General features: G+C 48.9%; 1 protein-coding gene and 1 non-coding gene across 2 annotated transcripts; one reads left to right on the top strand and one right to left on the bottom strand.

Annotated features, from left to right (window-relative positions):
* Positions 1 to 403: 403 nt before the first annotated feature.
* Positions 404 to 9,646, bottom strand: LOC103808840 (myeloperoxidase-like; the record flags this gene model as incomplete). Its single annotated transcript, XM_009081646.1, has 8 exons — positions 9,628 to 9,646; positions 7,858 to 7,951; positions 6,640 to 6,815; positions 5,920 to 6,043; positions 4,945 to 5,074; positions 3,694 to 3,894; positions 2,341 to 2,656; positions 404 to 564 (listed from the first exon to the last, which is right to left on the bottom strand). Coding segments are annotated over exons 1-8 (1,221 nt in total), but the record flags the coding sequence as incomplete, so codon positions are not given.
* Positions 9,647 to 17,402: 7,756 nt separating this feature from the next.
* On the top strand, positions 17,403 to 17,484 carry TRNAS-UGA. The gene has a single exon. It is a non-coding gene; the product is annotated as a tRNA-Ser (tRNA).
* The last annotated feature ends 344 nt before the right edge of the window (positions 17,485 to 17,828 follow it).

The following is a 17,828-nucleotide window of genomic DNA, read 5'->3' as shown; positions in this document are numbered from 1 at the left end:
CCCTGACACAAGGGTTGGAGAGAGGTGCGGAATGGTTTCTCATGCCATGGGTGCAGGGAGACAACCAGAGGGAATGGCCTTGAGCTGAGCCAGGGCAGAGTCAGATTGGATGTTAGGAGAAATGTTTTCCCTGTGAGGGTGTTCAGGCACTGGGATATTGCCCAGGCAGGTGGTGGAGTCACCATCCCTGGAGATGTTTAAGAGGTGTTTGGATCTGGCACTGGAGAATCTGGTTTAGGGTTTAGGGGTTAGAGCAGTGACAGATTAATGGTTGGACTTGATGATCTTAGAGTTCTCCTCCAACCTTGATGATTCTATGATTATGCAAAACATGCTTTTCCTCCTTTTCCAAGTGGAAAGCCCATTCCCAAGTGCATGGATGAGAACAAGCAGAGCTCAGTACCTGGTTTATGGCCACCACAATCTTTCGGCTCTCCTGGTAAAGCTTTTCCCCATCCCAGTGGGGATTGAGCTGCCTCAGCTCCCTGACCAGGCGATTGTGCTCTCTGAGGAAGATGGTGTGCATTGCAGAGAGGCCCAGGTTTTCTGTCACACGTTTGTCACCTGAAATGCAAATATTTGAGGCATTTTGTACCTTGCTTTCAATGTCAGCAGCAGGATTCTGTGTTAAAACAGACAAGTAACAACTGATAGTGACCATGGCTGTGATGCTCATGGTGAAGCTTCCTAATACTAATCACTAGTGTCAGGTATTTCATTGCAGCACAGAAAATATTCTCTGTGCAAACCATTTAACCAAAACCATTGGACAAGAGGCTTTGGGCAACTTAAACTACATTAAATAGCTGTACATGATAGTGAAACAACTGTAAATGTGACCTATCTCCTGTCTGTCTTCCTTTTGTACCTCAAGGGTACAACCTGCTGTTATAGCAGTGTTTGGGTTTGAAAAAGTGCCTCTGTATACACCTCTGGGAGGTCTGTGAATGGGCCTTCAGCAGCAATGCTGAAAGCAGAATGGTTGGGGTTGGAAGGACCTTAAATCTCATCCCATCCCACCCCTAGCCATGGGCAGGGACACTTTCCACCAGCCCAGGTTGCTCCAAGCCCCATCCAACCTGGCCTGGAACACTCCCCGGGGGGGGGCAGTCACAGCCTCCCTGGGCAACCTGTGCTAGTGCCTCACCACCCTCACAGGGGAGGATGTCTCCCCAATATCTAATCCAAACCTACTCTCTTCCAATTTCTCCCCATTTCCCCTTGTCCTGTCCCTGCAGTTCCTAACCCAGAGTCCCTCTGCAGCTTCCCTGGAGCCCCTTCAGCTCCTGGCAGGTTGCTCTGAGGTCTCCACACAACCTTCTCTTCTCCAGGCTGAACAGCCCCAACTCTCTCAGCCTATCAATGCTGACAAGTTGACAATTGACAATCAATTCATGAATGATGAATTCTAGGAGGGGCAAAAAAGCCCCTGACAAGTTTAAAGCACTTGAAAAGACTTTATAAAGGAAGGATGATTTGCTGTAACTCTTCTGCATCAATTGACATTCATGAATGATGAATTCTAGGAGGGGGAAAAAAGCCCCTGACAAGTTTTAAGCACTTGAAAAGACTTTATAAAGGGAGGATGATTTGCTGTAACTTTTCTGCCATGTCAGGGGGCGTTGGGACTTGATGATCTTTAAGGTCCATTCCAATCCCTTAACATATGATTCTAGGAAATTACAATGATTTTTCTGGTTAATTATTCATGAATGATGAATTCTAGGAGGGGGAAAAAAGCCCCTGACAAGTTTTAAGCACTTGAAAAGACTTTATAAAGGGAGGATGATTTGCTGTAACTTTTCTGCCATGTCAGGGGGCGTTGGGACTTGATGATCTTTAAGGTCCATTCCAATCCCTTAACATATGATTCTAGGAAATTACAATGATTTTTCTGGTTAATTAGTCAATTCTTGTTTGATTGTTTTTCTATTTGGGAGCAAGTCTTCTGTCTTTTGCCTCACACAATCATGTTTTGAAGGCCCTTATTCAAATATCTTGAAAGGACTTTCAAGTGTCTAAGCAATTTCATTGGACACTTGTCAGACTTTGAGGGAATGGAAAGGGAAATGTGTGAGTGTCTCTGCCATGGGGAATTCACAGAGTCAGTCAGGTTGGAAGGGACCACAGTGGCTTATCTGGTCCAACCTCCTTGCTCAAGCAGGGTCAGCCCAGAGCACATGGCACAGGAAAACCCTCAGTCTAACACTCACTATGGATCATAGAACCACTGAATCATAGAATCATTGAGGTTGGAAAACACCTCCAATAACATGAAGTTGACCATACTGATCCTTTTTGACTTTATAGGCCACTGCTGGCCCCAGAGCTGCCCCTTACCTGCTTTGAAGCAGGGGATGTTGGCAGTCTTGTTGGTGAGGACACAAACACTCTTCGTCACATTCTCAAAGGGCAGGAATTCCAGCCCTGCATCTGTGAAATTCTGGTTCACAGCCATCAAGCCCAGCTGGTTGGTGCTGTTCCTCAGACTCCTTGCCAGAGAATCATCACTGCCATACAAGGTGCTGACATCGATGTAGGAGCTGGCGGCGTTGAGTTGCTCCCGGATGAAGGATGTGGGATTGCAGGCAGATGCTGACTGGACAAAGGGCATGCAGACGTTGGGCCTCAGCTTCCGTGGGTCATCTGGGGGGAACTAACACAAACAAGCACAGATGATCATAGAATCAGAGAATTTTAGGGGTTGGAATGGAGCTCAAAGATCATCCAGCCCCAACCCTCTGCCCTGGGCAGGGACACCTCCCACCAGAGCAGGTTGCTCAAGGCTTGATCCAACCTGGCTGTGAACACTGCCAGGGTTGGGGCAGCCACAGCCTCCCTGGGCAACCTGTGCCAGTGTCTCACCACCCTCACAGGGAAAACTTCTGCCTAGTATATCATCTAAATTTCCCTCTTTCCATTTCTCCCCATTGCCCCTTGTCCTGTCCCTGCAGTTCCTAACCCAGAGTCCCTCTGCAGCTTCCCTGGAGCCCCTTCAGCTCCTGGCAGGTTGCTCTGAGGTCTCCACACAACCTTCTCTTCTCCAGACTGAACAGCCCCATCTCTCTCAGCCTGTCCTCATAGGGAAGGTGCTCCAGTGCTCTGCTCAGCTTTGTGACCTCCTCTGCTCTTGCTCCACTAATTCCATGTCCTTCTGCTGTTGGGGACACCAGAACTGTGTGCAGCACGCCAGGTGGGTCTCAGCAGAGCAGAGCAGAGGGGGGAAAATCACCTCCTTGGACCTGCTGCCCACACTCCTGTTGATGCAGCCCAGGACTTGATTGGCTTTCTGGCCTGTGAACTCACACTGCAGTTCATGGTGAGCATCTCACCCACTGTCACTCCCAAGTCTTTCTCCTCATTGCTGCTCTCAATTACTGCCCTACCCAACCTGTAGCTGTGCCTGGGATTGCCACGGCCCAGATGTAGGACCTTGCATTTCAGTTTTTTGAATTTCATGAGGTTTGCATTGGCCCCTCAAGCCCCCTCTTGATGTCCCATCCCTTCCCTCCAGCTGTGACTGCCCCACACACTTGGTGTGGTCAGTGAACTTGCTGAGGGTCCACTCAATCCACTGTCCATGTCATCAACAAATATGTTGAACAGCATCAGCCCAAATGATGCCTCAGGAAGCCATGTGGATTTGGTTTTACTGCCTTAAGAATGTGTGGAATGGAGGGAGAGCCATGGTACCTTAATGGGGAAGCAGGGGGGCTTGAAGGCACACTCAGTGTGGCACAGGAGCTCCAGGCTTGCTCCTTCCCCGCTGGCAGGGGCTAAGTCGATGTCATGGTTGACCCATTGGCCCCAGTGCATGAAGACAAGAGAGAGCTCCTGGTCTGCAGTGACATTCTCATTGGCTGTGTGAGCAATTTCATTGGACACTTGTCGGACCTGGAAGGAATGGAAAGGGAAATGTCTGTGAGTGTCTCTGCCACGGGGAATTCACAAAGTCAGTCAGGTTGGAAGGGACCACAGTGGCTCATCTGGTCCAACCTCCTTGCTCAAGCAGAGCCATCACAAAGCATATGGCACAGGAAATTCACCCCTCAGTCTAACACTCACTGTGGATCATAGAATCATTGAGGTGGGAAAAGACCTCCAAGGTCACCAAACACCCCCATGCCCACTAAACCATACTGTGAAGTGCCATGTCTACTTGGTTTTTTAACACCTCCAGGGATGGTGACTCCAACACTTCCCTGGGGATCCTGCTCTGATACTTACCCACCCTTTCAGTGAGGAAATATCTCCTAATATCCAACCTGAACCTCCCCTGGTGCAACCTGAAGCTATTTCCCCTTTTCCTATCTCTTGTTACCTGGGAGAAGAGGCCGATCCCCACCTCACCACAACCTACTCCAGGTAGTTGTAGACAAGAAGGTAGGTGTAGATCATGATCTTATATTAGATGAGATCATGATCTCATCTAAGATGAGATTTAAGATGATCTGAGATAAGCTCATAAGAATTAATTACAGCATCAAACAACCCCATGTAGTGCCCCAGTCTATCCAAACAGATGTAATAAGCAGCACTCTCTTGACCCCACAGACCTTTGGCCAAACTTGGCTTCATGGAAAGCCTGTTAGAGCTGAACCTTGCTCCAGAGAGTCAAGAAGAAGCCTGAGGAACACCCAAGCCTTGTGACTGTGCACACCCTGGTGTGCCTGAGCATCCTGCGGTGCTTCCTGCAGCAATCCTTGGGGAACACACCTTGGAAATTGCTTAGTGAAGTATTCCCAAACTTTTTGTTCATGTCTGTCTCCAACAAAAAACATCACCCCAAAGCCATTACTGAGATGAAGAAAACCAGCCTCAAATCAGCTCCTCAGATCAAAGGTTGAGCATTTTACACTCTATGTGTTGCCACCGTTTCTTTTCTGCTGGTTGCAGTGAGGGCAGTGTCCATGCTGACAGGTGGGTTAGGATAACAGCTCTCACCAGAGGGAGTGGGAATCCATTGTACTCCTTTCCTGCAATTGCTCCTCTGGGAATGGACACTCCATCCTCATACACTGCTGGCAGCCAGCGAGCGAAGCCACGGTTGGAGGATCCCCAGTGGGAGTGTTTTCTGCAGCAGCACAAGAAAAACAAACACAATTATTATCTCAGACATCAACAGGCTTGGACAGACTAACATTTCCCAGCCCTTTAATCCATGTCTGATTACTCTAGGAACAGAAGCGAGAGCAGGAAAACACTGAGAAGGAAATGATACCAAGATTATTACTGTGGAGAAAAATGATCTTTTTAACATTAAGGCAGATTCCTCCTGCCATTATATTCATTTCATTTGGTGTTTAAATCTGTATTAATTTTGTTTGACATTTAAATCTCTCTTAGCACCTCTGTCTCCACTGGTGCCCCACACAAAATCAGCCTCAGAGTTAGGCTACCACTGCCATGTCCAGTTGGGGCTGGAAGCTTCCAAGCATTGAGATTCTACACTTCTGTGAGGACTTGTGCACAGAAACATGGGTTGTTTCATACAATCCCAGAGTGATTTGAGTCAGGAGGACTTAAAGCTCATCCAGTTTCACCCTCTGCCATGGGCAGGGAAACCGTCCACTAGCCCAGGGTGCTCCAAGCACCTCTACACTAGGGATGATCTTCTGGAGCCTCCAGCTGAGTGAGAGTTTGGCTGTCACAGCCCACAATCTGCTTGCTCAACTTCTCACCTCCCCCTACCACAAGAAGTCCCTTCCTTCACCCAGAACAGCATATGTGCTCAAAGCTGAAATTGTCCAGAAATTCCACCTTTTTGCTGCCAGGCAAAGGTAGAAATGAACCATCCATAGGCCACTAAACTGATTATCTCACTCTCCTTGCAAGGCACTTTTACAAATGCCCTTAGAGTCACCTACCCTGGGTTAGAGCACAGGTTTAAGACCCTCCTTGGCCACACACAAGTCCTACCTGTTGTTGCACTGCCCAGTGATGGTTCGATACATGTCCCTCTTGGGGCATCTAATGGAACGAGTCTGATAGTCACAGCCAGTGCCTTTGGAAATCATCTCCTTGTGCCTTCTGCTCAGCAGGTCTGCAAGAGAAACCATGGGAAGAAACAGCTGATCCTGCTCTTTTCTGTTGTTTTAGCTTCTTAGTATTGTAGGTCAATGTTTGAGTCAGCTCAGTCAGAGCTGTGGATATATCACATCTGGATTTGAATTGTTAGTTGGGTGTCTAAACCCTTTTGTGGATCAGTTTTCACCTTTGGGCTAGGGAAACTGGGTGAGCATGGAACAATTTTCCAGGGAGCATCATCACCAGCAAGGTTATACCCCAGGCTGGGAACAAACTGATGAGCTTCCATGGTGATACAGCCTGGATATGAGGCCCAGAGTGGAAAATAGATGGTTGTCAGTGGTCAAAATCTCCTGCACTCAGTGGGTTTTGTCCCAGCCTTATCACACTTATTATTGGGCTGTTTTTATCCCCAAAGACAGAAGACAGGCATTGCCAAAGATGATGAATAAACAACTGAGGGTCTGGTCTGCCTCTATCCACCTGAGGCTGTTGGAGGGAAGGTTTTATCTCCAGTTCCCTGGGTCATGGCAGAGCTGCTCTCACACTCCTGCTGTGGCATATTTGCTGCTCTCAGCTGTTTGTAAGACATTTTGGTGGAAAGCACAGTACCTGTGACATTGAATCTCTCTTCCCCAGGAAGATGAAGCTTCTCTTTGAGAAGCTTCAAAGTAGTCTCCATGTAATCAGCAGCACGGACTGCAGATCTGGTCTTTCCCACAGGGTCCTTTAGGTGCTTCAGGAAATCCATGGGGTTGGCATGTTGTTCCTCTAGTTTCCTCTTTAAGCTGGACAGAAAAAAGCCCCATGAAGTGCTGAAATCAGATCTCCTCTCTGGGCTGGGCTGGGTGTAGCTGGATGTGCCAGCACTGCTGGGTCACAGGCAGGCTCTGCCCCCTGGGACAAAGTGACTATGCATCAGCATGTCAGCTCAGGTGATTCTGGCAAACAACTCACAGTGATCCCCTACTTTGAGCTGGCTTTACTTCCTTGTCACAATAAATTTTGTCACATCATGGGGAAATCGGATCAATCAACTGTGACGGGATAAAATCTTATGTGTAGTATGTTGCAAGATACAGGCTGTGAACAGAGGGACAACATCTTGTTGCATCTCTTCCTGTTCCCATGGCTCTGTCTTGCACAATGAAATACATTCCATAGGGTGGGTGGAGAGAGGTCCCTTCCCAAGGTTCCTTCCCAAACCATCCTGCTGCCTGGAATCAGCTTTTAGGGACAATACCCAGAGGATACCTTAGGTTTGGCTTCCACTAAGTGTGACAAGGTGTCCATGGAGAGAAATTCCTTCCCAAACCCCCCTGCTGCCTGGAACGAGCCTTTAGGGACAATACCCAGAGGATACCTGGAGTTTGACATCTGCTGAGTGTTGCAGGATGTCATGGAGAGAAAGTCCTTCCCAAACCATCCTGCTGCCTGGAACCAGCCTTTTGGGACAGTACTCAAAGGGTATCTGAGGTTTGGTTTCCTCTCCATTGACACAACTGTGATCCTTCTGGAGCAGGGCAGAATTCCAGCTGCTAGGAGAGGACTGCCATGTGCCTGGTGTGCCCATACCACTACAGACTACTACAAGGTGCCCATGGCAGGGTAGGTGAGGAGGTAATAGCTGGGGATGGTGATGGCCCTGGCCCTGAGACAGCACACCAGAATCCAGCCAAACTGGGCAAAAATATCCCTCCAACTCTGCCAAGGAAAGCCCTGGAACAAAGGCTTCTCCATAATAAATACACATTGGAAAAGAGAAGGAACACACATATATTTTATCATATTTCCTTGTACGGTTGGGGCCCTGGTGCAAACAGAACTCACCTTTGTCGGGCCTGTAAGTAAGCTGTGTCTACCTGCTGCTTGGCCTCATTGATGATGCTCAGGAGAGAAAAGTCTGAGAGCACAGCTGAAGCCTCTGCTCATAAAGAAGAAAAAGCCAAAACTGAGGATAGTCTAATGTGCACCAGGAGCTACAGATCTCAGCCCACCCCTGGGTGCTGCAGCACACTTATCTGTCTCACACACAGCTCCCACTGCATGTTTAGAGCTGCCTGCACACCTTGAGCTGGGGTTCTTTTACCTGTCTGCTTCAATGCTGATGTCCTGAGACTCACAGGAGCAGAACTGACTATATATAGATCAGCAGGTTATTATCCGTTTCACAGTATTGGTTTGGGAGGCTTTTAGGGAGTTATTTTTCAGCCTTGTTAGAAGCACAGAATCTTAAGGGTTGGAAAACCCCTCTGAGGTCATCATTCCCCAGCACTGCCAAGGCCACCACTAACCATGGCCCCAAATGCCACATCCACATGGCTGTAGCAGAACTGACTATATATAGATCAGCAGGTTATTATCCGTTTCACAGTATTGGTTTGGGAGGCTTTTAGGGAGTTATTTTTCAGCCTTGTTAGAAGCACAGAATCTTAAGGGTTGGAAAACCCCTCTGAGGTCATCATTCCCCAGCACTGCCAAGGCCACCACTAACCATGGCCCCAAATGCCACATCCACATGGCTGTAAAACCCCTCCAGGCATGGTGACTCCAGCCCTGGGCACTGCTGCTTGGCCTCATTGATGATGCTCAGGAGAGAAAAGTCTGAGAGCACAGCTGAAGCCTCTGCTCATAAAGAAGAAAAAGCCAAAACTGAGGATAGTCTAATGTGCACCAGGAGCTACAGATCTCAGCCCACCCCTGGGTGCTGCAGCACACTTATCTGTCTCACACACAGCTCCCACTGCATGTTTAGAGCTGCCTGCACACCTTGAGCTGGGGTTCTTTTACCTGTCTGCTTCAATGCTGAGGTCCTGAGACTCACAGGAGCAGAACTGACTATATATAGATCAGCAGGTTATTATCCGTTTCACAGTATTGGTTTGGGAGGCTTTTAGGGAGTTATTTTTCAGCCTTGTTAGAAGCACAGAATCTTAAGGGTTGGAAAACCCCTCTGAGGTCATCATTCCCCAGCACTGCCAAGGCCACCACTAACCATGGCCCCAAATGCCACATCCACATGGCTGTAAAACCCCTCCAGGCATGGTGACTCCACCACAGCCCTGGGCAGTCTATTCCAATGCTTTACTACCCTTTCCATGAAGAAAGTTTCCCCCACATCCAACCTGAAACTCCTCTGGCACAACCTGAGGCTGTTTCCTCTCATCCTGTCTGTTGTTCCCTGGGAGCAGAGCCTGACCCCACCTGGCTGCACCTCCTGGCAGGGACTTGGAGACAGTGAGAAGGTTCCCTCTGAGCCTCCTTTTCTCCAGGCTGAGCTCTCCCAGCTCCCTCAGCCTCTTCTTGTGCTCCAGCCCCTTCCCAAACTAATCTTCCCTGTGAGAGGGGAAATGCACAGAAGAAGCCAAAGCTCTGATCACTCATCAGGTTCCCTGTCACAAAAGGATGATCATGCTCTTGGAAGAGCTGTTGGTTAATTAGGGAATTTCCTTAGGCAAATTTCTTAGTTTTTTGACTTGTACATGGATCAATCTACAGGATATTGTTTCATTGGCACAATATCTAAGTAGGAACTCAACCTGAGTTTCGATTCACACCCTTTCAAGCACAGCAGAAGCCAAAGGATAAACAGAAACTCACCATTCAGTGAGGAGTCCATGGCCCCAACCAAGCACAGAGTGATGATGGATCCCAAGAGAGTCATTCTTGGGTTTATGCCTAGAGAGAAATGTAACAAAAATCCTCTGGGTGGGTAGGGTCTCACTGGAGCATCAGAATAGATTGTCAGGTTTGATTTGAATATCTCTGTCAGGATCCAGGTCCATCAGCAGGACATGGTAGGTGTTGACAGGACACAGGGACATCCCTGTGCTGTGGGCCCTTCAGAAAACTGGGCTGAATAGCTGCCAAGGAGGAGGCAGCCAAGTACAGTTCAGCTTCAGTGATGGAGAATATTGGGAAGGTCACAGAATCACAGAGTATTTGGAGTTGGAAAGGTCCCAGGAGGATCACTGAGTCCAATTCCTGCCCTGCCCAGGACACCCCAACAACCCACCCTGTGCCTGAGAGCATTGGCCAAACACTCCTTGAGCTCTGTCAGGCTTGGAGCAGTGACCACTGCCCTGGGAAGCTGTGCCAGTGCCCAAACACCCTCTGGGGGAAGAATCTTTGCCTGATATTCAACCTAACCCTCCCCTGACACAGCTCCAGCCATTCTCTCAATCCTATCACTGGTCACAAAGAGCAGAGACCAGTGGTACCCCCTCACTTTTCCAAAGGGGAATTGGAAGAGGGCAGTGTCCTGGTTTTCTGCCTCTAGGAGAGTCAACAAGGGTCTGGTGGAAAGGTTGACACCACACATCCTCTCTGCCTTGTTACTGAGCCAAACAAGATGCCATGTCCATCACCTTCCCTTCAGCCCTCAATGACCCCTGCTAGTCTTCCTAATATCCAACCTAACCTCCCCTGACACAACTTCAGGTTATTCCCTAGGTCCTGTCACTGCTCACAGAGTGAAGAGATCAGTGGTGCCCCTACATTTCCAAGGGATGTTGGAAGAGTGTCCTGGTTTCCTGCCTTTGAGAGGGTCCACAAGCAGCTGGTGGCAAGGAGGTTGACACTACACATCCTCTCTGCCTTGTTACTGAGCCAAAGAAGCTGCCACATCCAGCACCTTTCCTCCAGCCCTTAACCACCTCTGCCAGGCTTCCTGCTGCTCCCTCAAATTCATCTCTATTCCTGTTTCACATTACCACCAGAAATATGTCTCATCTATTCTCATCAGTGTCTCACCCCATGGCACAGACAGGAGATCCATGACCCAGTGCCTGCCCTGAAAGGAGATCTTTAGCCTTTAGGTTGTGATTAGATCTATTTCAAGTCACTTAGTCAACAGTTTAACTGTCTAGAACAGGAAAAACATACAACATTGGGAAGAACTAAGGAATTTCACACAGTGGGGAGGTTATCTTACATTTACATCCTGTGGAAACTCCTCAACCATCCCCAGTAGATAGAAGGCTGATTATTCCCTGCAATCCCATATTGCAGGGGACTGCTGCAGGAGGCTTATAAGCTCTTTGCTCATTTCTCACCATGAATTAAATACATAATGAAGGAGAAGCAAGTGTGAAGAACCATCAGCTCTCTCCTCTGCCTTCCATCTCCTTGGGTTATCCCATGGAATGCATCAATATCCACCCCAGAATCATCAATATCCACCCCAAAAACATCAAACCCAGCTATGAAATGAAAAGACTTCGACCTTACCTGCCATCTCTGCAGAGCTGGCAGGGCTAGGGAAAAAGCCAGTCCCTTTATACACCTGCACCAGGACAGAAATTAGCCAGGGCTGACCTGGGTGTGGCCAAAAAAGGGAGAAACTTGGACCAACTTGAGCCAAGAGGAAATATCTCTTGATTTGCTTTCCCGGAATAGGGAGAAAAGTGAACTCTTCTCCTCTCCTTCTGGGTAACTGCTAATTTCCTTCTTGAAAATCAGTTCAAAAAAAAAGAAGAAAGATTCATATTTCTTTCCTGCAAGTGAAGGACATCAACTGAACTTTATGATGGTGAAAGATGCTGGTGGAATTTGGCTCCTTTTTCCATGTTGGTTTCTCCCATGGTTTAGGAAGAGAGAAGAGAGAAATGGGTCATTTTCCCAACATGCACTTGTGGAGCATCCTGAGGTTCACCTGTGTGAATGGTAGGCCTAGAGAAAAGAAGCTTTGGGGTGACCTCATTGTGGCCTTCCAGTACCTGCAAGGGCTACAAGATGGAGAGAGACTATTTACAATGGCCTGGAGTGACAGGACAAGGGGGAATGGTTTTGCCCTGGAAAAGGGGAGATTAAGATGGGATATTGGGAAGGAATTGTTCCCTGTGAGGGTGGTGGGACATTGGCACAGGTTGCCCAGAGAAGCTGTGGCTACTCCATCCCTGGAAGTGTTCCAGGTCAGGTTGGATGGGTCTTGGAGCAAACTGGGCTAGTGGAAGGTGTCCCTGCCCATGGCAGAGGGTGGGATGAGAAGATCTTTAAGGTTCTTCCAACCCAAACCAGTGTGGGAATCCTAGGATTCTATGACCTAGGGGAGGAAAAGGGTCTGGAGTTCAGAGGACTAACGGGAAGGGAGTATTAATGTCCTTTGAACATCAGTGAGGTTGACAACAAAAGACAATGCTGAATTCTTCCCCACAATCAGCCTTGTAAATGTCCCAGGATTAGGGAGCCAATCCTGCCTACTGTTTAAATATTTTCACAGCATTTATTAACCTAAAACAAACAATAAAAAAGGAATAGATGAAAAAGGAAATTGATAACAAATAAATACTGGTTAAAACCTGGGAGGGAAAAAAAAGCTGTTTGAAGGCCAAGTCTTCAGAAGCTGAAAATCCAATGTTAGTATTTCTCCCCTAAAGAGAAGTTCAAAGCCAAAGCAGAAGCTGATCACCCTGCCAGGTGTTCCACCTTATCTAGCCAACTTTCTACCTGCAAAAGGCAGAAATCCAGGTACCTTCTGGGTGGTTTTGCTGCTCCTTTTGTGTTTGTGGCATATCTCATTGCATTAGTGTCTCTGTTAAGGAAACTTCCCTCTGTGACCATCCAAGAGCCACCACCTGAGCTGGGAAGGGCCATGTGGCACAGCCAGGTGACACTGCAGCAGGAGCCAATGACTCCAGACTTCCCTGAGCTTAGACTGGAAGGATATGTGGAGTCATCAGCCCTGGAGGTGTTTAAGGACAGACTGGACATGGCACTTAGTGCCATGGTCTAGTTGACAAGGTGGTGCTAGGTCATAGGTTGGACTTGATGATCTCAGGTCTTTTCCAACCTGATAGAGTCTGTGATATAAAAGCCCAGAGGTTCCACTGTTCAGGGTCTCTCCTCAAAGGCACCAGCTCCAGCTGTTACTGTTGTTGCACCATGATTAAACAAATTTACGGACCTGGAGGTCTGAGGCTCTGCTGTGTGAATTCTGGGGCTGAGCTGGTAAGGAAACCTGGTCTGACTGGAAGAGTGTGAGGGGTGTAGGGAGTCAAGTGGGCCACTGGAGCCACCACTGTGAAGGGGCCTCAGTGCTAGCTCAGGTGGTGCAGGTGTGACTGCCAGAGTGGCTCCCAGAAGGGCTGCAGCACTTAGGAGTAACTTTCACTCTTTATGGAGAAGTAGGAGTGACAACAACAGTGAGGGATGCTCAGGAGAAGCCACCACAGCATCACCAAGGTATTTGCTTCAGAGCTTTCTCCACATGCATGATGGCCAGCAGTGACACTATCACCTCTGATGATCTCCTTAAAGGACTCACCACTCACCAACACCCAAGGCCATGAAGCCTCCTTGGTGTGTCCTTCCATCTGCCATGGAGATACTTCACAGCCACAGCAAGATGCTCTGGGCAAGCATCACCCAGAAACAGGTGAGCCCAACAGCCCAGGAGCACACCAGTGAGGAGAGGCTTCTTGGTGTCCCTTTGCAGTCCTAACTCAAGCAGTAGGCACAGTGCCCAGGGCAGGAAAGCTGTGGAAGGCCATGTGTGATGTTCTAGCACAGTGGTAGGACCCAACACACACCCCAGACCAAGCTACTACTCATCCATCCATGGAAAGAGCTCATCTTGCAAGGCCCAAACATGACTCCTTGTCCTGAGCAGCATCCAACACACATCTCCCCTATGAACAACAATCCTTTCCTGAGAGCTGCACCCTTATTATCCTTCCTTCACCTTCAGCTCCTCCTCATGAACCAAAGTTCTTCCTGCCCCATCCTTCAGACAATCCTTTCTTCCATCCTTCCACTTCCCTTTCAGTCTGTGCCTCCATGCTCAAACTGGAGAGTGGGTGATGGTTGTCTGGAGATGAGGCTGGTGGGACTAGAAGGAGACCTCGACTGCCACTTATGCCACACAGAAGGATGGTTTCTCCATTTTCCATGCTCTGGATGCAGTTCCCATCCTATCTCAAAATCTGGGACATAACAGATACAGTTTTGAGGTCCCTGGAAAGACAAGAGGAGAACGTTTGGTTTCAAAAGCTCCAGAGGTTTATTTAAACAAGGGAAAGTGAAAGAAACTTTAGATCTAGATTTAGATTTGAGGAGAGGCTGAGGGAGCTGAGGTTGTTTAGCCTGGAGAAGAGGAGGCTCAGGGGAGACCTTATCACCCTCTACAACTCCCTGACAGGAGGTTGGAGTCAGGTGGGGGTTGGTCTCTTCTCCCAGGCAACCAGCAGCAGGACAAGAGGGCACAGACTCAAGCTCTGCCAGGGGAGGGTTAGGCTGGATATTAGGAAGATATTTTTTACAGAGAGAGTGCTCAGGCATTGGAATGTGCTGCCCAGGGCGGTGGTAGATTCACCATCTGTGGAGGTGTTCAAGATGAGACTGGACGTGGCATTTAGTGCCATGGTCTAGTAACCATGGTAGGATTGGACTGATGATCTTGGAGGTCTCTTCTAACCTGGCTGATTCTATGATTCTATGATTCTATCTTACTGCAGTTTTCATGTGCCACACTGCTGGGAGATATGGGAGTGATTCCTTCCCATGGACACTTCTCCCTGGAATGCAGCTTGTAGACAGGCTGAATATGTGAATAGAGGTAAAATGATCACATTTTGTGGCTTGATTCAATCCTTCACCATGTGAAGGAATGTCTGCAGGGACACACTGCTATTCCCAAGGCACAAGTTGTAGTCTCCTCCAGATCATCCTGTGCCATCATATTGCAACCAGTCTTTTCTCCTTAACACACCCACTCAGACATCCCATGAGTGCTGCTTCCCAGTGGAAAGGGACTGGAGGGAATGGCCTTGACGGGGGAGATTCAAATTACATGTTAGGAAGAATTTTTTCCCTGTTAGTATGGTCAGACACTGGAATATTACCCAGGGAGGTGGTAGAGTCACCAGGCCTGGAAGTGATTGAGAGGCATCTGGATCTGGTGCTGGCAGATATGGTTTGGTGGTTAGAGCAGTGACAGGCTGAGGGTTGGACTTGACTATCTTAGAGTTCTCCTCCAACCTTGATGATTCCTTGAAAGTTGAAGCTGGATGGATCAGTGCCAAGCACAAACATGTGTGTCTGCCAAGCTCCTGATGGGAACTTGTCTCTGGATGAGCCTTGTTTGTCTCCTTGTTGCTGACATCCTCTCCCAGTCCTGCTCTGCTCCAGCTGAATTTGCCTAGAATCACAGAATCATTGATGTTGAAAAAGCCCTTTAAGATCATCAAGCCCAACCATTCCCCAGCACTGCCAAGGCCACCACTAACCATGGCCCCAAGTGCCACATCCACATGGCTGCCAAACCCCTCCAGGGATGGTGACTCCACCACTGTGCCAATGCCTGACCACCCTGTCCATGATCAAATTTTCCCTAATATCCAATCTAAACCTCCCCTAGCACAACTTGAGGCTGTTTCCTCTTGTCCCTAATGATGACCACTGGGTGCTGTGTGCAGCGGAGCCATCAGTGTGTTCTGAGACTTGGAATAGCAAAGGGTGAAAATGAAAGTCTGAAGATTTCATTGAGGAAGAAGCTCAGTATCATGACACACCTTGTGGTTTTCTGTGTTACATAACACTGCAATGGGCCATTTATTTCCAAAGGAGAGCTGTCAGCTCTCTGTTGAACTCAGACTTTTCTATAAACACATCTTGTTCTTTCTACAAGGTAAGATTGTTTTGTCTGTAAATGTCACACGAATTGTAGATGAACATAGGTGTTCCCTGACAACAATGCCAGATTAGATAAGGAAAAAAGTCAACAAAATAAAAGATTATGAGAAATATTGGGGGAATTCTGCCTAGTGCAATGAGAGTGTGAGTCCAGCCAGGCTGCAAAACCAGTTGGCGGATGTGGTGTCCTCCAGTATTCTCCAGACTCTTCTGTTGGAGCTCTCCAGACCACATCTTTCATCCTCCTTAACCCTTCAGACCTTTCTTTCAAGCTCTGGGAGCCTCCAAGCTCCTCCATTAGGGTATCACTGCTCTCCAGGTCCTTCTGCTCCCACTCAGGTTCTCTCCAGGTCCTTCCATTGGGACTGGACTCCCCATCTCTTCCACATGGCAGTGTTCAAATCCAGGATGGATAAAACCCCGAGCAACTTGCTCTGGTGGGAGGTGTCAGTGCCCAGGGCAGGAACATCATCACTGGATGATGCCTGAGGTCCATTCCAACCCCTTAGCATACTACGAAACTATGAAACAATGAAAGACTGAGAGCTGGGGGTGTTCAACCTGGAGAAGGGAAAGCTCCAGGGAGACCTCAGACCCCCTTCCAGTGCCTAAAGAGGCTCCTAGAGAGGACTTGTGCCAAGGGCCTGGAGGGACAGGACACAGGGAATGGCTTCCCACTGCCAGAGGGCAGGGATAGATGGGACATTGGGAAGCAATTCTTCCCTGTGAGGGTGGTGAGACACTGGCACAGGTTGCCCAGGGAGGCTGTGGCTGTCCCATCCCTGGAAGTGTTCAAAGCCAGGTTAGCTAAAGCCTTGAGCAACGTGCTCTGGTGGGAGGTGTCCCTGCCCAGGGCAGGGGGTGGCTTTGGATGATCTCTGAGCTCCCTTGCAACCCTTTAACAATCTATATGCATTGTGGACCTCTCCAGGGCCCTCATTTTGGGGTCTGGTGATGTGCAGGGCCCTGCTGATAAATCCTCATGGGAGGGATGTGAGGTGCAGGTGACATAGCAGAGCACTTGCACAGGTCTTGGACACAACTCTGGGCAGCCAAAGAGGGCTTTGGATAGCTCAGGATGAGTTCCCAGAGATAGTGTTTCTAGGACTGTCCTCCAAATAGGATATTTATACTCCAAAGGAGAAACCAAGGTCACTCCCACACCTTGTTCAGAATGGATTTCCCCTTCACAGCCAACTTTTCTTCCTTTCTCCAAGTTCCGTGTTCCAAAAGGCAGGAAGAAACCTGGTGGGAACCACCCAGGTATGGAATATTACCCTGCAGCTGCAGAACAGAACCTGCCTGGTCCATGGTTCAGGCTGCCTTCATTAGTGACATCTGGACGTGCTGTCACAGAGGCAAATATAGGAATATTGGGGGGAGAAGGGAAGGAGGAGGCTGAGACATTCCCAGGCTAGGAAAGGAGGTTGGGATGGTCATCCAAGGAGAAGTTTCCTGTTGGATACAAAGAAATGAGAGGGGACATAGACCTTCCACCATGTCTGTCCCCCATGTCATCACCACTGATGTCGTGACAGCTGCCCAGTTCCCATTCCCAGCACTGCTGGAATGCTGTGTCAGCCCTAGCACTGTGCAGGCAGGTGGAGCAGGAACAGCAGAGCCTGTGCTGGGTATGCAGCAGGGAGCAGGAGGGCAGAGCCCATGCCCAGGGTGGGAGCAGGTCCTGCTGTGTCCCCTGGGGCAGGGTGACAGCCAGGGGCTGCTGCAGGGACACTGTGGCAGCTGCTGTGGTGGCTGAGTGGTGAAGGCATTGGACTTGAAATCCAATAGGGTTTCCCTGCGCAGGTTCAAGTCCTGCTCACAGCGCCAGTTTTACTGTCAGCACCTGCCCCCAGGAGGGACAGATGGACATAGAGTGGTCATCCCTCCTCAAGGGACCCCGTGTTCCCACCCTGGCCCTGGACCCCATGTTCCCACCGTGGCCCTGGAGCTAATCTCCCAGGGAGCTTTATCTTTAGGTAAGGACAGTGGATGGTGTTCAGTGCAGAAGTGCTGCTCCTTTCCTTAGCACAGGAAAAAATCCTGCAATAGCATGTCCATCCCTCACAGCTGTGTCACCCTAACTCCTGTCACCCTGCTCCCTATAGTTGTGTCACCCTGCTCCCTACAGCCATGTCACCCTGTTAGATACAGTCATGTCACACTCCTCC

The sequence above is a fragment of the Acanthisitta chloris genome, unplaced genomic scaffold, assembly GCF_000695815.1.
Source record: "Acanthisitta chloris isolate BGI_N310 unplaced genomic scaffold, ASM69581v1 scaffold13749, whole genome shotgun sequence".
Taxonomy (NCBI): domain Eukaryota; kingdom Metazoa; phylum Chordata; class Aves; order Passeriformes; family Acanthisittidae; genus Acanthisitta; species Acanthisitta chloris.
The sequence above is the reverse complement of the archived record's forward strand: the minus strand, read 5'-3'. Positions and strand labels throughout refer to the sequence as shown.